The following is a 24,702-nucleotide window of genomic DNA, read 5'->3' as shown; positions in this document are numbered from 1 at the left end:
CTCACAAGTGTGGTTTGAACACCGTTTTCATATGCGCTTCTGCGCGCAAGCTCGTCGGGACGGGGTGCGTTTAAAAATTTATTATTTTTCTTATTTATTTTACCTTTTATTTTTACACGGTTCTTTAAAAAAAAAAAAAAAAAAAAAAAGGTGTCACTTTTATTCCTATTACAAGGAATGCAAACATCCCTTGTAATAGAAAAAAAACATGACAGTGCTTCTTAAATATGAGATCTGCGGTCAAAAAGAGCTCCGATCTCATATTTACACTAAAATGCAATAAAAAAAAAAAAAATTGTCATTTAAAAAATACAAAAAAAAAAGTCCCTTTAAGAGCTATGGGCGGAAGTGACGTTTTAAAGTCGCTTCTGCCCTGCAATGATATGGAGACGGGTGGGGGGCCATCTTCCCCTCACTTGTCTCCATGTCACACAAGGGACAATATCCGATCGCCTCCGCCGCAGCCGACGGCTCCGGAAAGCGGCGGAGGGCCCCGGAGCGTGGCGGGAGGGCGGGAGCCTCTTTGATAAAAGTGAACTCGCGGCGAGTCTGCCGCAGAGACCACTTTTATCTGAAAGCGGACCGCCCGCTGAAGAAGAGGATACTGGTTATGGTAGCTAGCTGCAGCCATAACAACAATATTCCTCTTCAAAGTACCGATGTATAACGACGGTGGGCAGTCCGGAAGTGGTTAAGTGTAAATCAACCAAATGCCTTTGTTATACGTATTTTCAGTGTTTCCATATCATGTTTATACTGTTCAAATATCACTGTGTTAGTTTTCAATAGGAGTTCTGTAATTTCTCAGGTTGCCTGTAAAAAATATGCTCTGCCACTAAATTTTCCATGTTTTGTCAGTAAAAAATGCTGCGGGAGGTTGGCAACCCTGCCGCTGATCTGAGGTCTGAATATAAACATGTTTTGTGTGGGCATCAGTTAACCTGGTAGCATGCATTAAAAAATAAAAAAAATAAATAACAAAAATGCCTGGCGATGAAAAGGTTAAAGGATTCGCTCTAAAAGCACACAGTCCATGGAGAGCATGCTGCTATATACTCTGCACAGCATGGCCCCACCCACCGATCATGTGACTATGACATCACCCACACACCCCCCTCTTGCCTTGTCACACATTGCTTGCAGTGAATGGGATTTGTGAAGCCGGTAGGATCAGAGCTACTACTGGGGAGGACTGCAGGAGAGCATGGAGCTGCTGGGAGCACAGGAGGGTTGCTTGTGTCCAGTATAGGAGGAGGAGGAGGAGGACAGGCATTGTGCCCAGCAGAGAAGGAGGACTGGCACTGATCCCAGCACTACTGAAAACTTTACTTCTGCACTGGGCACAAGAGGAGTTGTTGTGAAAGCTGCAGCCAAGAGAAGCATTCTGTGGAAGCCGTGCTCATCAGAAGATCAAAGATAATACAGACTGTACCCATCAGAAGATCAAATATAATACAAACTGTACCCATCAGAAGGGGCAGAGATTTTACAGACTGTGCCCATCAGAAGAGTGGAGATATTGCAGTCTGTGCCCATCAGAAGGACAGAGAATTACAGACTGTGCCCCTGTACCCATCAGAAGATCAGAGATATTACGAACTGTGCCCCTGTACCCATCAGAAGATCAGAGATATTACGAACTGTGCCCCTGTACCCATCAGAAGATCAGAGATATTACGAACTGTGCTCATCAGAAGATCAAAGATAATACAGACAGTACCCATCAGAAGAGCAGAGATATTACAGACCTGGCCCACCAGAAAAACTGAGATATTACAGACCATGCCCATTAGAAGGGCAGAGATATAACAGACTGTGCCCCTGTACCCATCAGAAGATCAAAGATAATACAGACTATAGCCATCAGAAGATCAGAGATATTACAGACTATAGCCATCAGAAGATCAGAGATATTACAGACTGTGCCCCTGTACCTATCAGAAGATCAGAGATATTACAGATTGTGCTTATCAGAAGATCAAAGATAATACAGACTGTACCCATCAGAATATCAGAGATATTACAGACTGTGCTTATCAGAAGATCAAAGATAATACAGATGGAACCCATCAGAAAAGCGGAGATACTACAGACCATGCCCATTAGAAGGGCAGAGATATAACAGACTGTTCCCCTGTACCCATCAGAAGATCAGAGATATTACAGAGTGTACCCATCAGAGGAACAGAGATATAACTGACTGTGCCCCTGTACCCATCAGAAGATCAGAGACATTACAGAGTGTGCCCATCAGAAGATCAGAGATATTGCAGACTATGCCCCTGTACCCATAAGAAGACGGTGCCCCTGTACCCATCAAGAGATCAGAGATATCACGGACTGTACCACTGTACCCATCAGAAGATTGTGCCCCTCTAAAGCAGGAGATCAGAGATATCACAGACTGTGCCCCTGCACCCAGTAGATAATGGGCACCACGGAGTTGCTGCTGGGCTCTGCGGCAGTGGTGGGCTGTATAGTGCTGCTGTGTGAGTTGCTCCGATGGATATTCCGGAGGACAGTGCCCGCCGGTCTGGGATGGGATCTGGCAATGGAAGTGGTGTCCACTCTGCAGCTCTGTTGCTGCACCAGAGAGAATGTGCTCCTGGGTACTAAGGTTACTTTGCAGCTCTGGCAGTCCCTGACCCTCACCTACCTTTTGACTGTGCTACACTGTGTGACCTCCCGGAGAGCCACCTGTAACCCTTCTAGCAGTTTGGACCAATGGCTCCGGGGACTGGTGCGGAGTTCACACACCCCTCTCCGTGTGCTGGCCCAGTTTGCGGGCGCTGCCCTGTCCCGGGTTCTAATGCCTCATCTATGGTCACTAGGACTATCACCACTACATGGGCTGGACAAGGACTGTGAGAGCTTGCTGAATGTAACCCCCCTGTCTGGGGTTTTGGTGGAGATGACTTGTTCCCTGAGCCTGTTCCTTATACTACATCTGTTTCCCCGGGTCAGTGCCCCTCTCCAACCACACGTAGTGGCTACGACCATCACTGTCATCGTCTATGCAGGTAAGAGTTCATCTCAACTGAAGATAAATGCTGAGCATTGAGCTTTCTTGTCCTCCTGGTCTGTAGACTTAGCTGAGCAGAGGTCAATGGGCAGTAAAAAGTGTTTGTTGGGAACTGTATAGCATTCCATAATACTTGTAATTCTGGTCAACCAGTCTTGTGAATTCCACATCCAATAAGAAATCACAAGACTGCTGTAGCTCTCCTTCATTGGACCATGGGTGAGCATCATGGGTCAGCATCTTCCTTTCTGGAAGCTACCTAAAAACCTCATACTCCATCCCCCAGTGCCTGAAAACCTGTTAGACTAGCAGAATACAGTACAGAAATATTGGTTGACAGAGCGTAATCAGCACTACTCAACCATAACCTGACCTGAGGGCTGGAAAAACCAGTGACTCCACACTTGTGTAACAGTCAAAAGTAAGATCAAGCCGGCAACCTCGTGACATCCAAAAATAAAAAACTTTATTGGCTACATGGTCAAAATCAATACATGGGTTCTAATGTATTTCGGCTGTCAGGCCTTAGTCATACGGTAGCAATGACAATGTTATGACTAGGGCCTGACGGCCGAAAAGCATTGGCACCCATGCGCTGCTTTTGACGATGTAGCCAATAAAGTCTTTTATATTTGGATGTCACTGAGTTGCTGGCTTGATCTTATGTTTAGACATGTTGGTTGAATTTTATAACTTCCTACTCTTTAGCTAGCCATAGACCTTACATTTTAATTGTTCAAGCTAGAGTGCCTTGAAAAAGTGTTCATACCGCTTAAAATTTTCCACATTTTGTCATGTTACAACCAAAAACGTAAATTTATTTTATTGGGATTTTATGTGATAGACCAACACAAAGTGGCACATAATTGTGAAGTGGAAGGAAAATGATAAATGGTTTTCAACATTTTTTACAAATAAATGAGTGAAAAGTGTGGCGTGTATTTATATTCAGCCCCCCCGAGTCAATACTTTGTAGAACCCCCTTTCGCTACAATTACAGCTGCAAGTCTTTTTTGGGATGTCTCTACCAGCTTTGCACATCTAGAGAGGGACATTATTGCCCATTTTTCTTTGCAAAATAGCTCAAGCTCTGTCAGATTGGATGGAGAGCGTCTGTGAACAGAAATTTTCAAGTCTTGCCACAGATTCTCAATTGGATTTAGGTCTGGACTGTGACTGGGCCAGTCTAACACATGAATATGCTTTGATCTAAACCATTCCATTGTAGCTCTGGCTGTATGTTTAGGGTCGTTGTCCTGCTGGAAGGTGAACCTCCACCCCAGTCTCAAGTCTTTTACAGACTCTAAAAGGTTTTCTTCTAAGATTGCCCTGTATTTGGCTCCATTCATCTTCCCATCAACTCTGACCAGCTTCCCTGTCCCTGCTAAATAAATAGGAAAAATGTAGCGCATAGTGGACAAACCAAAATAACAAAAATCGGTAATAATACTGAAGTCCAAAACAACACAAGTCCTTCAACCAAATATAGTGGACTAAACTGGTGATGAATAAAGGTCAAATAGCCATAGGGCAAATATATGAAAAGTAAGTCTCCTACTGTAAGCATGGAAATAGTCACTGGAGATGGTGGTTATTCCAAATGCTGGCAGGAAACTTGGTTAATCCGTGAATGAAGGCCACATCAAACCAGAAACGGCATCAAATAAGGAAATGATAGGTATAAACTCTTACCAGATCCAAAGGACTCCCCTGTCAGCGACATGGAGTCATGAAGGCAGTGTGCCATCCAGGGCGTATAGGAAGGTATCCGGGCCATCAGAACTTCTGAGTTGGACTCAACAGGAACTCCGGGGGTCGACAGGTAGGTGGTCACGGTAAGTGCACGGATAGGAATCTGGCAGATGGGATGTACCGTCTATGGTGGAAGCTGAGCATTCCCTTCCATCCAGATGATATGTGGAAAGAAAAATAAAGCTTCCCCATAGTGCAGTTAAAAAAGGAATCTTTATTGCTAAAAAAACTGATGCATTAAAAATAAGTGATCACAATAAAAATCAAGGGCAACATGGATGATGGTGTGGTATCCCGACGCGTTTTGACCTACTTTCTTCCCTGTCCCTGCTGAAGAAAAGCATCCCCATAACATGATGCTGCCACCACCATGTTTCACGGGTGTATTCAGGGTGATGTGCAGTGTTAGTTTTCCGCCACACATAGCGTTTTGCTTTTAGGCCAACAAGTTCAATTTTGGTCTCATCTGACCAGAGTAACTTCTTCCACATGTTTGCTGTGTCCTCCACATGGCTTCTCGCAAACTGCAAATGGGACTTCTTATGGCTTTCTTTCAACAATGGCTTTCATCTTGCCACTCTTCCATAAAGACCAGATTTGTGGAGAGCATGACTAATCCTGAGCTGTAGATCTCTGGAGCTGTCCTGAGCTGTGGACCTCTGAAGCTCCTCCAGAGTTACCATGGGCCTCTTGACTGCTTCTCTGATTAATGCTCTCCTTCCCTGGCCTGTCAGTTTTAGGTGGACGGCCATGTCTTGGTAGATTTACAGTTGTTCAATCTGTCATCCGAAAATTGAAAGAGTATGGAACAGTGCACCGTGAGATGTTCAAAGCTTTGGATATTTTTTTATAACCTAAACTTGATTTAAACTTCTCCACAACTTTATCCCTGACCTGTCTGGTATGCTTCTTGGCCTTCATGATGCTGTTTGTTCACTAAGGTTCTCTAACAAACCTTTGAGGGCTTCACAGAACAGTTGTATTTATACTGAGATTAAATTACACACAGGTGGACTCTATTTACGAATTAGGTGACTTCTGAAGGCAATTGGTTCCACTAGATTTTAGTTAGGAGTATCAGAGTAAAGGGGGCTGAATACAAATGCACGCCACACTTTTCACATATTTATTTGTAAAAAATGTTGAAAACCATTTATCATTTTCCTTCCACTTCACAATTATGTGGCACTTTGTGTTGGTCTATCATATAAAATCCCAATGAAATACATTGACGTTTTTTTGGTTGTAACATGACAAAATGTGGAAAATTTCATGGGTTATGAATACTGTTTCAAGGCACTGGGTGTATAAGCTCTTTTTTGGATCTAAAAAAATTAGAATTTGGCTGCCAATGATTAGATCCTCCTTAGGGTATATACCGGTGGAACCTGTCCTATTTATAATTCAGACACATTGTATAATGCCTTACGTTCTTCGACATGTGTGGTGTAATCATGCCAAGATAAACAGAGCTCTTTGAGGCCTTCAGAAAGAAAGTTATGGATGCCTAGGAGTCTGGCAAAAATGTAAAAAGTTCTTCAAATGGATTGAAATCCATCATTTTTCTGTAAAATAATCTACAAGTGGGGAAGATTTCAAATCACTGCTGATTGGTTGGCCAGCCAAGCACATTCACCCCAAGTGGTGACTGAAGCTAAAAGAACTCTCCAAGAATCCCAAAATATCATTGCTGGGTATTCAGGTAACTCTTATGCCGTGTAAACACGGTTGGACTTTTCAGCTACAAAAGTCCGACAGCCTGTCCGACAGACTTTAGACAGACGTTCAACGGACTTTCTAACGAACGGACTTGCCTACACACGATCACACCAAAGTCTGACGGATTTGTACGTGATGACGTACGACCGGACTAAAATAAGGAAGTTGATAGCCAGTAGCCAATAGCTGCCCTAGCGTCGGTTTTTGTCCATCAGATTAGCATACAGACGAGCGGATTTCTGGGTCTGGCGGAGTTACGACGTAATGATTTGAAGCCTGTTCCAGATCTAAAGTCCTTCAGATTTGCGACTGGAAAAGTCCGCTGAAGGTCCAGTGAAGCCCACACACAATCGGATTGTTCGCCAGATTTGGTCCGTCGGCGTCCGTCAGACCAGTCCGGTCAAAGTCCGACCATGTGTACGCACCATTATAGTTGGTGTCAAAATGTATCTACAATCAGAAAGCAATTGCACCAATTCTACCGGTATGGGAGGTGCATTAACCACTTCAATAATACTTAGGTACTCTGATGGGCTGCAGACAGATACTCAGGTACTCTGATGGGCTGCGGACAGGTACTCAGATACTCTGATGGGCTGCGGACAGGTACTCAGGTACTCTGATGGGCTGCGGACAGGTACTCAGGTACTCTGATGGGCTGCGGACAGGTACTCAGGTACTCTGATGGGCTGCAGAAAGGTACTCAGGTACTCTAATGGGCTGCGGACAGGTACTCGGGTACTCTGATGGGATGCGGACAGGTACTCGTGTACTATGTTGGGCTGTGGACAGGTACTCTGGTGGGATGCGGACAGGTACTCAGGTACTCTGATGGGCTGTGGACGGGTACTCAGGTACGCTGATGTGCTTACAGACAGGTACTCAGGTACTCTGATAGGCTTACAGACAGGTACTCTGGTGGGCTGTGGACAGGTACTCTGATGGGCTGCGGACAGGTACTCAGGTACTCAGATGGGCTGCGAACAGGTACTCAGGTACTCTAATGGGCTGCAGAATTGTACTCAGGTACTATGATTGGCTGCGGACAAGTAGTCGGGTACGCTGATGGGCTGCGGACAGGTACCCTGATGGGCTGTGGACAGGTACTACTCAGGTACTATCATTGGCTCTTTACCCTGATCGGGGATGGGCTGTGCCGAGGGACATGTCTTATCCTCTTGGGGGCATGCACGAGCTGCATGAACACACATTAAAAGTGACGGCTGTGATTTGACAGAGCTGGTCACGTTGTAAAGATTTAATTGGCTCTTTACCCTAATCAGGGATATACCGTATCCAAAGGACACACCTCATCCCCGATCAGTGTGCAGGAGGGAAGAGAGGGTCCCTGCATCATTCTGTAATAGGCTGGACGGGAACCGGTAAAGAAAATGCGTTTTCTTTTAAACATTACAACGTAGAGCTCAACAGTTTGCAATTGAACATATATGCAAGGACCTTCTGGAACAGTTTGCTCGATCAAATATAGAGTTGTTTGGTCACAGTAGACAAGTTTGCTGCAAAGCAAAGACAGTATTTCAGGAGAAGAACCTCATACCAACTGTGAAGCATGATGATGGAAATGTTATGCTATGAGGTTGCTTTGCTGCCTCAGGGTCATTGCAGTCATCAGGTGAACCATACATTCTTCATCAGCTACTGTAATATTTGCTTGAAGGGACAATACCAACTTCTGATGCCAAGGGCGTGCTTACTTTTCTCACATGACACTAATATGTCTATTGAGATTTTGTTTGTGACAGGAGTCACTTTGGGCGGGGGGGCCTTGGAACCCAGAATCCCTTGGAGAGATTAGGAAACCCTTGTTCCAGCTCCCCATGCACCTCCTGTGTCTAAGTCACCCTGTGTCTATTAGGGGCACAGGGTGACTGAGAAAATGGACAGATATTTAATGGACACTGAGAATGTGGTTTGGATTACTTAAAAATTAATTAAAAAAATGAATTCCACTGTATCAGAATGATGGAGCATTGTAAGAGTTTTGTAGACTGTTGCCATGCCGTCTGCAATCCCTAATTATTCAAAGAATTGCTTGGATGTGGATTCCATGGTCTACAATGTAGGAGACAGACCGTCTTCTAATTCTGAGAGCTTCTGCTATTGTGAGAAGGTGTCCTGTGTTTGTTTTTATGAAAATGCGTTGTGTCTTCTGAGCTAAAAGACGGCAAGGCTGACCTGAAAGGTCATACCTCTGAGTCACCTAGGCTGGTTAAATGATTAGTTAATTAGCTTATGTTAATTTATGTTTCTGGTTACAGTTGTATTGTTGGGGTAATATGATCAGGAGGGGGGGGCGGAACATCCTTCTGAATTGTATATAAGACTGTATTCTTTTTTTTTAACAGAAAAGTTTTTGTCTCCAGACGGAGAAATTTATGCATACAATAAAAAACATACTGTGGTCATACATGGTAAACAAAGGTATATTGCATATGTTCATAAGTGAAAAGAGGAAACATTACATGTAGACTTGCTTGTATGATGCATGATATGATATGATATGATGCATGTATCATATAATTGATATGGTTACATCACTTGAATAAATTGTTCTTTCTTACAGTGTTATGTTGATTTATTGTTTATATTGTTTACTCAGTTTACTTCCAACATATTATTCATATTGGGGGGGGGGGGGGGCAGGAGAACAGGAAAATAGGCAAGGACCCAATGAGGGGGGGTATATTGGGAAGAAGAGGGGGGGGGGGCAACAAAACCACCATCTAGTTGCTTCTGATATCATTGCTTGGTCCATTCCCATATTTTTGCAAACTTCTTGGGACACTTACGATTCATATAAGTTAGCTTATATAACGGGAGTGTGGAGTTCACCAGGGCCCTCCAACTGGGAAACCGTGGTAGGGTCAGGTTGTTTCCACCTAAGCAGGATAGATTTCCTAGCATAAAAGGAGGCATAAAATACAAATAGTCTCTTGTGTGTATTGGGTGTGATATTGTCACAAATTCCTAAAAGAAGAACAATCGGATTCATCCCTATCTGTAAATGGCTCACCGTGTTAATAGTATCCACCACCTGTGACCAGAAATGTTGTATAACAGGGCAGGACCAGACAACATGTATTTACATGTAATTAGATTTAGGGCATCTATCCGATTGTGTCGGATATATTTTGGAGAGTTTCTGCGGTGTGTAATATGCCCTATGTAGAAATTTAAGCTGGATGTGTCTATCCTTTGCCGAGATCATTAGTGGGATGTACTGCTGGATCCCCTCTTCCCAGTCGTCATCAGCAAGGTCAGGCACATCCCCCTTCCATTTGGTATACAGTCTACCCCCTTCATCAGTGCCCGCGCCTGCTATCGCGAAATAAAGTGAGGAGAGAGTACGGTCAACGTTTTTTGGGATCAGGAGTTTCTCTACCCCATGCGATTTCACTGTGACCCTTTCTGGAAATTGTGCCTGCATTGCATGTCGCAGTTGTAAATATCTGAAGAACATCTTGGAGGGGAGCTGGAAGGTATCCCTGAGTGTGTCATAGGAAACTATCCTACCCTCTGACATGACCTGCTGCACCACCTTAATTTCATAACTAGCCCACAGTGCCGGATCGGGAACCGTCAGTAAGTGACGTAGCTTAGGGTTGCCCCATAATGGAGTGTATGGAGAGATTATCCCTGAACCTCCAATTTTAACCCCCATTTGCTCCCAGACTCTTACAGTCGTTCTCATAGGGGTTGTGATGTCAGAGTGCGCCTTGGGGCCCCTGAATACCAAATTGCTTAGCGCCGAGTACGACCCCAGGATAGCTGCTTCTAGATTAACCGCGGGGTTAGATCTTGCCTGGGTGAACCACCACCTGACCGTAACCATGACCGCTGCCCAATAGTACCATTTAAAGCAGGGAAGTGCCAGGCCACCCAGTAAGACTGTATTCTTGTTCTAAGAAAGAGTTCCATGTTCCTGCAAGCTAGTGTCGGCTAGTGTTGTACGTTTGGCTGTAACATCTGATGTTCAGACTGGAGGAGGCTGTATGCTGACGAAAGGACTCAAGCGACGGGGTTCTGTTACATTGTTGAATAAAAGTATAAAAATGGCAACTTTTTCTTATGTTCTTATTCGAGTATAGCTACAGTACCTTTTATCTGTAGGCACTGTTTGAATGAGGAACTAATGTTTGCCTGATCAAATATGTTTGAAAAGGTCAATGATTTCCATGGGGGTGTAGACTATAGAAGATAAACAGGTCTGACCTGTCCTGACTTGGCCACACATTTATCTGGGAAAACAACTCCAAAAAAACACAGGACTTTGTTATCTCCAAGCGTAACTGCAGGACCATCCATGTTCAAACGACTTTATTTGTTGATAAATACAACCCCCCCCCCCCCTCCCAAGTATCTTGTTGTTTCAGGTTGGGATCTTTCTGTGCTTTTTAGGAGTGTTTTCCATTCAGACGTTGGTTTTTCGAAAGCAAATTTGTAGTACGATACGCTGAGGAGCACGGAATGTAGTCCAGAAGGGTCACCAGCAATGGTGACTTATAGACATCCCATCATAGGCAGTTAGTAGTGTTGGAACTGCTCAGTCTAGACCAGTGGTTCTCCACTCCTGTCCTCGGGGACCCACTAACAGGCCAGGTTTGCAAGATAACTGAAATACATCCCAGGTGATATCATTTGATGCTCAGTGTTTGCCGTATTCTAGTCTGCATCTCCCCCAAGGTAATACTTAAAATCTGGCCTGTTAGTGGGTCCTGAGGACAGGAGTTGAGAACCACTGGTGTAGGGCAAGACCACGTTACAGATCTAGAGTCAGGCTTGACACTTGGTTGTAAACCTCAGATATGAAATATGACCAAAGCATATCCCTCTATAGTGTGTAAATGTTTCAATTATGAGCACTAAGTGTCATTTCTGCCTGTTACTTAATTCCTCTGCTATCAGCATAACTTCTGACAAGTTTTCCTGACACCAAGAGAAAAATTGTGCCAGGGGAGGGATCTCCAGCTGATTGACAGCCTCAGCTTTGTTCCCGTGTGCTGTGTGGAGGGGGGGGAGGGTGTGTCTCTTTCCTCCAATCAGCACTCCTCACTGAGCTCTACAGTATAACTTCAGCTCTCCACCCCCATTTTCTGAACTCTGAGACAAGCTTTATAAATTCAGCACTTTGAATGACTATGGAATAGAGAGGGATGTAGATAAAAAGGTACAACTTATGTAGGAGGATTTGTTTCATCTCTGTATATCACCTGAGGATAGTCCCTTCACTGGGCGTGTGTAAAAGGTTTACAATTCTGCCCGCGAATTCCAGAATCACGGCAAAACGCGGGATGCGTTTGCAATGCCATTATTTGTTAACGCCACCCCAATAGCGGTGTGTTTTTTTTTTTTTTTTTGCTGCAAAAATAATGCTGCAATCACAGGAAAATCGCAACGCGCAAAGCTTATCGCTCAAAAAGGAGCAAGAGGTTCTTTTTGGGCAACAGCATCGCACATTTTTTCATTTTGCCACGATTGCAGAGCGATTTTTTTTTTGTGGCAAACGTGTCCTGTGTTTTGCCGCAATTCTGGAATCGTGGGCACAGTCGTGCCAATTTCAACCGCAACTCGAATTGCCTAGGTGTAAATGGAGCCTTAAAGCGGAATTCCACCCAAAAATTGAACTTCTGCTGATTGGATTCCTACCCCCCTCCCGTGTCACATTTGGCACCTTTCAGGGGGGAGCCGGTATAATCCAGGTATTTGCTCCCACTTCCGGGCATAGATCACTGCAGGCTTCGCGGCGATCTACGCCATGTCCGGCCCCTCCTCCCCCGCTGTCTTCTGGGAGACACACAGGTCCCGGAAGACTGCAGGGACCAGTGAGATCGTGCAGCGCAACTCGCGCATGCGTAGTAGGGAACCTGGCTGTGAAGCCGCAAGGCTTCGCTTCCTGATTCCCGTACTGAAGATGGCGGCGCCTCCACCAGGGGGCCGAGGGACAGATCCGCTTCGGGTGAGGACATCGCGGGCGCCCTGGACATGTAAGTGTCCGTATATTAAAAGTCAGCAGCTGCAGTATTTGTAGCTGCTGACTTTTAAAAAAAAAAAGTCGCAACTCTGTTTTAATGAAGATTGTGTCCAAAAATTATCTATTATATTATTATTATATAATTATTGTTAAACTAATATTATTGTTGTTCATATTATATTATTAAGTACATTTTTATTGTTAAAATGTTTTATTTGTACACATTAAAGCACAATTAAACCTCTGCAAAAAAAAATGTAAAGGAGCCTCCAGGAATTTTTAGGCATATTTTTCTGGAAAGTACAGCATATTAATACATTATGGCAGACTTACCTGGCCAGTGATCCCCGCCAGCATTGTGCTGTTAGCGCTGACACGGGTGGCCGATGGATTGGCCAGGATGATGTAACCCCCACAAATGCACACAATGGAACTTTACTTGGGTTCTGTTTATCTGGTTTCTCCTCCACCTTTCAGCAAATTCCACTTTTTTTTGGGGGGGGGGGGGGGGGGGCTGAATCCTCCTCTTGGATGCCCACATCATGGGTCCCCAAGAGTGTTCAGTGCTGTGTACAACCTACTGCGCATGCACAGCGCAGGAGGCCAGCTGCTAGGGCATGACAGGTGGTCTCCAGATGGGGGCGCTAGAACTTGCACTGTGGCAGCTTTTGGTAGATAACAGCAGTATAGCACCGGATTATGATGGAAAGGTGAGCGGTGGCGGCTGGCAATGGAGGATTTTGGGTGGGACCCTCCAGGGGCGGAGCCTTCCAGCTGTCACGGCTCCCCTGGTGCCTGACGTCGCGGCTTCTGTCTTGACCCGGTCTTCTTTCTGGGTTCTGGGTCTTTCTTGTGCTGATAGGCTGGGAAGCCGCTGGTATATCGCAGGGTGGGAGGGTAGGGCGCCCCTTGTGGACTGGCCGCCACTGCAGGTGAGTGTGCTATTTCAGCTTACTCCAGCAGATCAGGTAAGAAGGGGTTAATAATAGTGTTACTAAACCCACAACAGTAAAATCAGTCTGTATATGCAGTAAAGCATGCTTGTTATACTCCCAGTGGAACCTGAGGGGTTAATCCTCTGCATTGTCTAAAAAGGCTGTTTGATCCTGTCTTCTCTGTTCCTCCCATTCTTCCACAGTCCCCAATCCATCTTCTGATAGAGTAGAGCCTTGGAGTCATGCTGCACATGCTCAGTTTGGTGTGTATTGCTAGATAGTTTTTTTTTTTTTTCTTGGGAGAGTGCATGTGATTAGCACAGGGCCAATCGGCACTGTATAGACAGAGGGTCAGGGGTCCTGCATCTCCTGATAGTACAGAGGGGCACTCTGCACATGCTCAGTTTGGTGTGTATTGCTGGAGAGTTTTTTTTTTCTTGGGAGGGTGCATGCATAGTGAATGCAGGCTCCTGGGGAGACCAGATATAGTGAATGCAGGCTCCTGGGGGGACCAGATATAGTAAATGCAGGATCCTGGGGGGACCAGATATAGTGAATGCAGGCTCCTGAGGAGACCAGATATAGTGAATGCAGGCTCCTGGGGAGACTAGGTATAGTGAATGCAGGCTCCTGGGGGGACCAGATATAGTGAATGCAGGCTCCTGGGGAGACCAGATATAGTGAATGCAGGCTCCTGGGGAGACCAGATATAGTGAATGCAGGCTCCTGGGGAGACCAGATATAGTGAATGCAGGCTCCTGGGGGGACCAGATATAGTGACTGCAGGCTCCTGGGGAGACCAGATATAGTGAATGCAGGCTCCTGGGGGGACCAGATATAGTGAATGCAGGCTCCTGAGGAGACCAGATATAGTGAATGCAGGCTCCTGGGGAGACCAGATATAGTGACTGCAGGGTCGTGGGGAGACCAGATATAGTGACTGCAGAGTCCTGGGGAGACCAGATATAGTGACTGCAGGGTCGTGGGGAGACCAGATATAGTGAATGCAGAGTCCTGGGGAGACCAGATATAGTGACTGCAGGGTCGTGGGGAGACCAGATATAGTGAATGCAGGCTCCTGGGGAGACCAGATATAGTGACTGCAGGGTCGTGGGGAGACCAGATATAGTGAATGCAGGCTCCTGGGGAGACCAGATATAGTGACTGCAGGGTCGTGGGGAGACCAGATATAGTGAATGCAGGGTCGTGGGGAGACCAGATATAGTGAATGCAGGCTCCTGGGGAGACCAGATATAGTGAATGCAGGGTCGTGGGGAGACCAGATATAGTGACTGCAGAGTCCTGGGGAGACCAGATATAGTGAATGCAGAGTCCTGGGGAGATCAGATATAGTGAATGCAGGCTCCTGGGGGGACCAGATATAGTGAATGCAGAGTCCTGGGGAGATCAGATATAGTGAATGCAGGCTCCTAGGGGGACAGATATAGGGAATGCAGGCTCCTGGGGGGACCAGATATAGTGAATGCAGGCTCCTGGGGAGACCAGATATAGTGAATGCAGGCTCCTGGGGGGGACCAGATATAGGGAATGCAGGCACCTGGGGGGACCAGATATAGTGAATGCAGGCTCCTGGGGAGACCAGATATAGTGAATGCAGGATCCTGGGGAGACCAGATATAGTGACTGCAGGGTCCTTGCGAGATCAGATATAGTAAATGCTGGGTCCTGGGGAGACCAGGTATAGTGAATGCAGGCTCCTGGGTTTAGTAACACTTTTGAAAGGATTCCCAAAGGCATGATGTTCCTTTTGGACCAGTTGACACCATAGAGACACAATCTGGATGCGTTCCGGATGTTTTTCTGCATGTGCGTTTTTATGTGCGTTCTAGTGCGTTTTCTGTGCGTTCCAGTGCATTTTTCTCCCTCACTGTTTCTTAACCTTAAATAAGGACATGTGTGTTCCAGTGCGTTTTTGATGCGTTTTTACCATGTTCCAGTACAGTCCAGTGCAGAAAAAAATGCAGCATGTTCTACTTTTTTTTCTGGAACTGGTGTGAACTATGCCATTGGAAACCATATAACCTACTTTCCATGCATTTTTTTTTTTTTTTTTTTATGCAGAAAAGAAATGCACTGGACTGAAAGTGGTGGGAACTGACCCATAGGCCCCTTTCACACTGGGATGGTTTTCAGGCATTTTAGTTCTAGAAATTGCCTCTGCTAAGTGCCTGAAAACCGCCTCCCATTCATTCCAGTGTATCTTTTCACACTCAGGCGGTGTGTTTGTGGGACGTTAGGAAAAGTCCTGCAAGCAGTATCTTTGGGGCGGGTTAGGAGCTGTATACACCACTCCCAAAACGTCCCTGCCCATTGGAATGAATAGGCAGCGCTTCGGAAAAACCTTAAAAGCGATTTGAAAACGCAGCAAAACTGGACTTTTTAGCCCATTTTTTGGGAGGGTTAAGTGCTCCCCGCTAGCAGCCGAAAAGCGGTGCAAAAGCGTCGCTTAAACAGCACTAAAGCGCCGCTAAAACGAGCAGCGCTTTAGCGCTAACGTCCGGCACTTTCAGTGTGAAAGCAGCCTTAGATTTAAAGGAGTTGTAAAGTCTCGTGGTTTTTTCACCTTAATTCATTCTATGCATTAAAGCGGAGTTCCCCCCAAAAATGGAATTCCTGCTTTAAGGTAAGGTGACCCCCTGACATGCCCCATTTGGCATGTCATATTTTTGGGGTGGGTGGGGAGCAGAAACCCTAATTTTAGAGGGTTCCAGTGCCCCCTTCCTCCTGGCGCAACGCGGCGCAGGAAGCAAGTTCACCTCTCCCCCCTCCCTCTCGCCAATCATCCTGGACACGTCACAGGCCCAGATGATTGCCCGGCCAGTCACAGCGCGCCGCGCGGCTCGCGCTTGCGCAGTGCATGCCCGGCTGTGAAGCCGCAGTTGGGCGCCCACAGTAATAATGCCGGTGGCGCAGAGAGGAGGGGGAGATGAGCGGGGCTTCGTTCCCCCGCATCGCTGGACCGTGGACAGGTAAGTCTTTGATTATTAAGGGCCCTTTCACACTGGGGCGGTTTGCAGGCGCTATTGCGCTAATAATAGCGCCTGCAAACCGCCCCGAAAGTGCCGCTGCTGTGTATCCAGTGCGAAAGCCCCGAGGGCTTTCACACTGGAGCGATGCGCTGGCAGGACGGTAAAAAAAGTCCTGCCAGCAGCATCTTCGGAGCGGTGAAGGAGCGGTGTGTATACTGCTCCTTTACCGCTCCTGCCCATTGAAATCAATGGGACGGCGTGGCTATACCGCCGGCAAAGCGCCTCTGCAGAGGCGCTTTGCGGTGGTATTTAACCCTTTCTCGGCCGCTAGCGGGGGGTAAAACCGCCCCGCTAGCGGCCGCATACCGGCGGTAAAACGCCGCTAATAATAGTGGCGTTTTACCGCCGACGCCGCCCCTGCCCCAGTGTGAAAGGGCTCTAAAAGTCAGCAGCTGCAGTATTTGTTTGTTGTTTTTTTTTTAAGTGGAACTCCGCTTTAAGGTGAAAAACCCTCCGTGCTGCAGCCCCCCCCATGACCCCCCTTTTTCTTACCCGAACCCGATCGTTCCAGCAACAAGGACGAACCCAGCAGCTGTCTCAGGTCCTCATTGGATAGATTGATAGCAGCAGAAAACATTGGCTCTTGCTGCTGTCAATCAAATCCAGTGACTGGGGGGGGGGGCTGAGTCCTGCTGTCTGTGTCAATGAACGCAGGGCGCCCACACGAGTGCCCCCATGGAACGCGGGTGTCCGTGGGGGCACTCGGGAAGAGGAGGAGCCTGGAGCGTCACCGGGGGACCCCAGAAAAGGAGGTTCAGGGCCACTCTGTGCAAAACCCTTGCACAGAGGAGGTAAGTAGAACATGTTTGTTATTTAAAAAAAAAAAAAAAAAAAATAACCTTGATAATCACTTTAACAAAACTATAGAATAGGCAAATGCACCGTAATAATCCAATTATTACTAAAGTGAATCCATTGAAGATAAAAATATAAAAGCAGCGTCTACATTACTGTGATGGTCAGATCCCCTTATAGAGGGAGGTCAGAGGGATCACACCAGTGATCTGTGTTCATTATTAGGCTAAAGAGCAGTCGGGAGACATGAGTGACATAAAGCCTAAACACCAGGGATGTCCGGTGTGGTCAGTGGCTGGTGAGGTCAGTGGCCAGTATCAGAGCCAGATACACACAGGTTACATACGCCGCGATCGTTAGAGCGAGAGCAATAATTCTATGCACTAGAACTCCTCTGTAACTCTAAACATGTAATCTGTAAAAAATGAAAGTGTCGCCTATGGAGATTTTTAAGTACTGAAGTTTGGCGCCTTTCCACAAGTGTGCGCAATTGTAAAGCCTGACGTGTTAGGTATCTAGTTACTCGTCGTAACATCATCTTTCACATTATACAAAAAATTGGGCTAACTTTACTGTTTTTTTTTTTTCTTTTCACAAAACAGTTTCTTTCCAAAAAAAAAAAAAAAAAGCGTTTGTAAAATTGCTGCGCAAATACTGTGTAACGTAAAAAGTTGCAATGACCACCATTTTGTTCCCTAGGGTGTCAGCTAAAACTATGGAAGAGCCCTGGGGCCATCATAAAAAAAAAAAACAGAATTCTGACTTTGAAACTCAGAATTCTGACTTTGAAACTCAGAATTCTGACTTTGAATCCCAGAATTCTGACTTTGAATCTCAGAATTCTGACTTTCAAACTCAGAATTCTGACTTTCAGGCTAGGTTCACACTGCTGCGAATTCTATTGCGAATTTGAGCCGTTGCGATCGCTCAAATTCGCAAGTCATTTAAATTACATAGATTAACATTAGTGCCGTTCACATCGACGCGTTGCGAATATAACCTGCGTGAAAAAAAGGTCCTGTGCGAGTTTACTGCGTTGCGTTGCGAATTTAGTCTCCATAGACATCAATGTAAATCGTTCTTGAATCGCATTGATTGGTTCACATATGTGCGAATTCCACCACACTACTCTCCACAAAAACCAGGAAGTACACAGGAAGTTAAGACCCTTTTTTTTTTTACATTATGATTCCATTGGCTAGACTATCAATCGCAGCTATATCCAACTCCTGAAATTCGCTGTAAAATCGCGGTAAATTCGCGGTAAAATCGCGGTAAATTCGCGGTAAAATCGCGGTAAATTCGCACTGCAGCAGTGTGAACCTAGCCTTAAACTCAGAATTCTGTAAAAAAAATTTTTTTTTTTTTCAAACTCATAATTCTGTATTTTTTTTTTTATGATGGCCCCAGGGCTCTTCCATACTTCCATACTATATATAATGTTTGGGGGTTCTGAGTAATTTTCTAGCAAAAAAAAAAATGATGATTTTTACATGTAGGAGAGAAGTGTCAGAATTGGCCCTGGGTGCCAAGGGGTTAATTACCATAAGTACTATACAAATAATTATCATATATTGTTTTTAAGGTAATTTACTAGATTTTCAAAATCTGTACTCAAGCAGGTGGATTAACGGACAAGTTACTAAAGTTAGAAGTTATAACTTCCAACCAGTAATTTCACAGTAAATAGATAAATAATACATTAATATCTTATAACATATAGCATAATAATATATGATTAAGGTTGTACCTTTTCAGCAGCAGCAGATTCTCATCCTCCCTCCTAACTGTGTGAGAAAAACATGGGATTGTGGGTAAATCTTATACACATAAACGCATGCTTTTTCCTTCTAGTTAACCACTTCAGCCCCGGAAGATTTTACCCCCTTCCTGACCAGAGCACTTTTTGCGATTCGGCACTGCGTCGCTTTAACTGACAATTGCGCGGTCGTGCGAAGTTGCACCCAAACAAAATTGATGTCCTTTTTCCCCCACAAATAGAGCTTTCTTTTGGTGGTATTTGATCACCTCTGCATTTTTTATTTTTTGCCCTTTAAACAAAAAAAAGAGCGACAATTTTGAAAAAAAAGCAATATTTTTTACTTTTTGCTATAATAAATATCCCCCAAAAATATATATAGAAAAAAGATTTTTTAGGCCGATATGTATTCTTCTACATGTTTTTGGTAAAAAAAAAAATCGCAATAAGCGTATATTGAAAAGTTATAGCGTCTACAAAATAGGGGATAGATTTATGGCATTTTTATTATTATTTTTTTTATTAGTAATGGCGGCGATCTGCGATTTTTATCGGGACTGCGACATTATGGCGGACACATCGGACACTTTTTACACTATTTTGGGACCGTTGTCATTTATATAGCGATCAGTGCTATAAGAATGCACTGATTACTGTGTAAATGATACTGGCAGGGAAGGGGTTAACCACTAGGGGGCGATGAAGGGGTTAAGTGTGTCCTAGGGAGTGATTCTAACTGTGGGGGGGAGGGGCTACTACTGACATGACAGCGATCACTGCTCCCGATGACAGGGAGCAGTGATCTCTGTAATGTCACTGGGCAGAACGGGGAAATGCCTTGTTTACATAGGCATTCTCCCGTTCTGCGGCTCCGCGACACGATCGCGGGACACCGGCGGACATCGAGTCCGTGGGACCCACGGGCACGGTCACGCTGTACGCAACTGGCGCGTGCGCGCGCCCACTAGCGCTGCCAATTAAAGGGGATGTACAGGTAAGCCCATTTGCCCACTGCCGCCATTGTGTCGACATATATCGGCGTGCAGTTGTGGGCAAGTGGTTAAGAGGGGAGCATGTGTCTTTTAGACACGCCCCTTTTTATGACACTGCAGTGAGAGGCGTGCCTCCACTGCAGCATTTTTATTGGACAGCTCGTTCCAATGGTTCTTTACCATTGGTCCAAGACTCCAAGCTGTCCACTGAGCTCAGTGCCTCCGACAAGAAGTGAGGAGAGGCACTGTGAGCTCATCCTCTCAGTCTGCTGTAAACAGAGTGTGCCGGCTTGTATTTAAACTGGCCGCTCTGTATGTAGCTTCTGACAGGCTGCACAAGGAGCCCCGTATCTCCGGAACCATAGGTCGTAGGGCCCCAAATTTTGACCAATGGTGCGGCAGGACTTCAGCTACCCACCAACCCCCCCCCCCCTCCAATTTCTCTGTGACCCCACATCACTGAGCTACGACCTTTTGAATTTGATTGTTCTTTTTTATGTACATGGCAGCTCTGCCTTACCTGCCCCCCCTGACTGAACGTCCCTGCTGAAGACCTGCATGGTGTGAAAGGTGTTGCCAAAAGTCTGTGTAATTATATAACCGGGTTTGCAGGAGCACAAGACAGTGTGCATCACTCACACACTTCACACATCTGTTTTGGCAGCTTACATACTGAAGCTCTTATGCTTCACGTTTCATGTTCAGCTGTGTCTTACATATTTAGCTAAAGACTGACCTGGATCTATTCTGACCTTAGGATTTACTGACAGCTGGGAAAACTGTCTTGGTGAAAAGTTGCTCCAGGTTTCTTTCAATGCTGATAACATGCTTGAAGGTCTAGGGCTGTGGTGTCAACATACTACCAGAGATGGTCAGAGACTGCAGATACATTTAGAGGAGATGGTCATAGACTGCAGACATACTAGAGGAGATGATCAGAGACTGCAGACATACTAGAGGAGATGATCAGAGACTGCAGACATACTAGAGGAGATGATCAGAGACTGCAGACATACTACAGGAGATGATCAGAGACTGCAGACATAGTACAGGAGATGATCAGAGACTGCAGACATAGTACAGGAGATGATCAGAGACTGCAGACATAGTACAGGAGATGATCAGAGACTGCAGACATACTACAGGAGATGATCAGAGACTGCAGACATACTACAGGAGATGATCAGAGACTGCAGACATACTACAGGAGATGATCAGAGACTGCAGACATAATACAGGAGATGATCAGAGACTACAGACATATTAGAGGAGATGGTCAGAGAATGCAGAAATACTACAGGAGATGGTCAGAGACTGCAGACATAATACAGGAGATGATCAGAGACTACAGACATATTAGAGGAGATGGTCAGAGAATGCAGACATACTACAGGAGATGATCAGAGACTGCAGACATAATACAGGAGATGATCAGAGACTACAGACATATTAGAGGAGATGGTCAGAGAGTGCAGAAATACTACAGGAGATGATCAGAGACTGCAGAAATACTACAGGAGATGGTCAGAGACTTCAGATGTACTACAGGAGATGGTCAGAGTCTGCAGACATACTACAGGAGATGGCCATAGACTGCAGACATAATACAGGAGATGGTCAGAGACTGCAGATATACTACAAGAGATGGTCAGAGACTGCAGATATACTACAAGAGATGGTCAGAGACTGCAGATATAGTAAAAGAGATGGTCATAGGACTGCAGATATATTAGAGGAGATGGTCAGAGACTGCAGATACATTAGCATAAAAAATATATCTCATGCCACTGCAGAGATTTCACAGAGTCTGCAAATCACAGGAAAGCCCCTAGGTGGTTTACCTTTTCAGTGTCTGCCAAAAACTTAGCTTAACAGGATCAGCAGATGTGGCAAAAAAAAATAAAAATTCATGAAGTGTAAATGGAATATCTCATGAGATGCAGGCTATGCAAACCCCTCTGTACATAAGTGGATAGGATACGATCTGGCAACATGCATCGTATACAGATTCTACAGAATGTTCTACACATCGGCTTGGAACATTACACTTACTGGATATATTTAGAATCAATGTTACTTGTACAAGGAAAATCGAACCCGTCTCTTGAAGCCTAGCAGAGGACGGAATATGACTCTTCCTCCAACCAAACATAACCGCTAATCTCTTATAAAGCAAGAATGGTAGAAGGAAATAATAAATGTGCCCATATTGCAAAAAGAAAAAATAATGTGCATTTAATCTTTTTTTTGCCTTGCAATAGCAATCGGTGAATCCAGGGTGCAATGCACAGGCTCCTGCAGGGAAGTGATTAATGGACTACGAGTGTGGTGACGTCACCGCATTTATGTTTATTCGAGTCCCTCTGCTGTGTTGGTGGATGGGACCTAGGTTACCATACAGAGATTTGTAAGAGGATGACAAGGTTGAAAACAAGCCATCACTAACCTCTCTAGATGCTTGTACTGTGAAATAATTCATTTTCATACTGTAGGCCCCCAAAGACTGCAACAGAGACTTTGTCCCAGTTGGATTCTATTGGCTTAGAACCTTGGTGCCCAACCTGCAGCCCCTCAAACCTCAGCAGTGGTGGGAACATTGATTTGAAAAAGGGTGATAGCAGTGATCTCTACTGTCGTTGTGTGGCATGTCCCCAGTCTCTCACTGTCTTCTTCAGCATGTCCCCAGTCTCTCTTCTTCAGCATGTCCCCAGTCTCTCACTGTCTTCTTCAGCATGTCCCCAGTCTCTCACTGTCTTCTTCAGCATGTCCCCAGTCTCTCACTGTCTTCTTCAGCATGTCCCCAGTCTCTCACTGTCTTCTTCAGCATGTCCCCAGTCTCTCACTGTCTTCTTCAGCATGTCCCCAGTCTCTCACTGTCTTCTTCAGCATGTCCCCAGTGTCTCATTGGCTTCAACAGTGTGTCTCCAGTCTCTCATCTTCTGCAGCATGTCCCCAGTCTCTGAATGTCTTCTACAGCATGTTCCCAGTCTCCTATTGAATTCTACAGCATGTCTACAGCCTCTCGTCTTATGCACCATGTCCCTAGTCTCTCATTGTCTTCTACAGCATGTCTCCAGTCTCTCATCTTCTACAGCATGTTCCCAGTCTCTCGTCTTCTGCAGCATATCCATAGTTGCCAACATTGCAAAAAAAATATGTGGGTCACTTTTTTGGCTGTAGGCGGAGCCGTACAATAATTAGGGGGCGGGGGCATTGGTTTGTAGGCGCGGCTTAGCAATAAAAAATCACAAGTGCGGCGCGTGAAGAATGGGCGTTGGTTACGTGAAAATAGTGGGTGTGGCTTAAATGGGCGTGGCTCAAGAGGGTGTGGTTAGAGTCTGAGATGAATGAGGGATGGAGAGGGAAAGGTGGAGAGGAAAAGGGAAAGGGGGAGAGGGAAAGGGGGGGGGGGAATTAAGGGACAGCAGCCCCAGATCCTACACAACAATATAAGTATGTGTATTCTAGAAATTTTAACAATCAGCAGATAAAGATACTCCAAATACCTGGTGTTAACGCTTCAATCATCCCGGCACCATGATTGTTATGGTGTCAGGATGATTGAAGTTCATTATTTCTATTATTACATTGTAATATAAAATTAAATCATTCAACTCATCATAATGCCGAATCAGTGGGATCCCTGAGCGTGTCACCTGCCACGTCGCCTGCCACCAGCAGAGTCTGTCCTTGCATCAGGTGCCCCCAGCAGAGTCTGTCCTCATATCAGGTGCCCCCGGCAGAGTCCCTCCTTGCATCAGGTGCCCCCAGCAGAGTCAGTATAGACCCCCTCAGTGCAGACCCCCCTCCATCAGTGCAGACCCCCTCAGTGCAGACCCCCTTCCATCAGTGCAGACCCCCCCCCTCAGTGCAGATCCCCCTCAGTGCAGACCCACCTCTGTGCAGACCCCCCTCCATCAGTGCAGACCCCCTCCATCAGTGCAGACCCCCTCAGTGCACACCCCCTCATTGCAGACCCCCCCTCCATCAGTGCACACCCCCTCATTGCAGACCCCCCCTCTATTAGTGCAGACCCCCCCTCAGTGCAGCCCCCCCTCTATTAGTTCAGACCCCCCCCTCTATTAGTGCAGACCCCCCTCAGTGCAGCCCCCCCAACTCTATAAGTGCAGACCCCCCTCAGTGCGGACCCCCCCTCAGTGCAGACCCTCCCCTCCCATAACGCCCCCCCCCCCCACACGTCCAGGAGCGGCCGGTGTTCTGCCGAGAAAGTTCCTCTCGGCAAGTAAGGACCCCCCTGTACTGCGCAGGCGCAGCGCTTGCGCAGTACGAGCCGGTGGAAATAGCCGAGCTGGGGAACTTTTCGGCAAGGCACAGGCGCCGTGTGTTCAGTGGAGAGGGGAGGGGCCGATCCATGCAGCTAAAGAAGCCGATTCATTGGCTGCACGGATCGAGCCCCCTTCCTCTCTCCACTGAACACTAGGGGGAAGATCGAGTGGCGGCGCCGACGGCCATCTTGCTGGAGCCAGCTGCTCCAAAAATTAAAAAAACAACATTCCCGATTTTCCTGATGGAAATCCCGATTCGGGACAGCCTCCAATCGGGACGAGGGTCCCAAAATCGGGACTGTTGGCAACTATGCATATCTCCAGCCTCTTATTGTCTTCTGCAGCATGTCTCCAGTCTCTCATTGTCTTCTGTATCATGTCCCCAGTCTCTCATAATTTT

The 24,702-nt window shown here is 46.0% G+C and overlaps 1 protein-coding gene across 1 annotated transcript in view; it reads left to right on the top strand.

The window, feature by feature from the left end:
• Positions 1-764: 764 nt before the first annotated feature.
• Positions 765-24,702, top strand: part of LOC141126823 (aquaporin-11-like) — a 41,293-nt gene continuing 17,355 nt past the window's right edge. Inside the window, exon 1 of the mRNA XM_073612814.1 lies at positions 765-3,020. Within this exon, the coding sequence (XP_073468915.1) occupies positions 2,429-3,020 (592 nt within the window). The 5' untranslated portion in view covers positions 765-2,428. The remainder of the gene's footprint in view (positions 3,021-24,702) is intronic.

This window comes from Aquarana catesbeiana, linkage group LG02 (genome assembly GCF_042186555.1).
Source record: "Aquarana catesbeiana isolate 2022-GZ linkage group LG02, ASM4218655v1, whole genome shotgun sequence".
NCBI lineage: Eukaryota > Metazoa > Chordata > Amphibia > Anura > Ranidae > Aquarana > Aquarana catesbeiana.
Note: the sequence above shows the minus strand (reverse complement) of the source record. Positions and strands in the feature narration are given on the sequence as shown.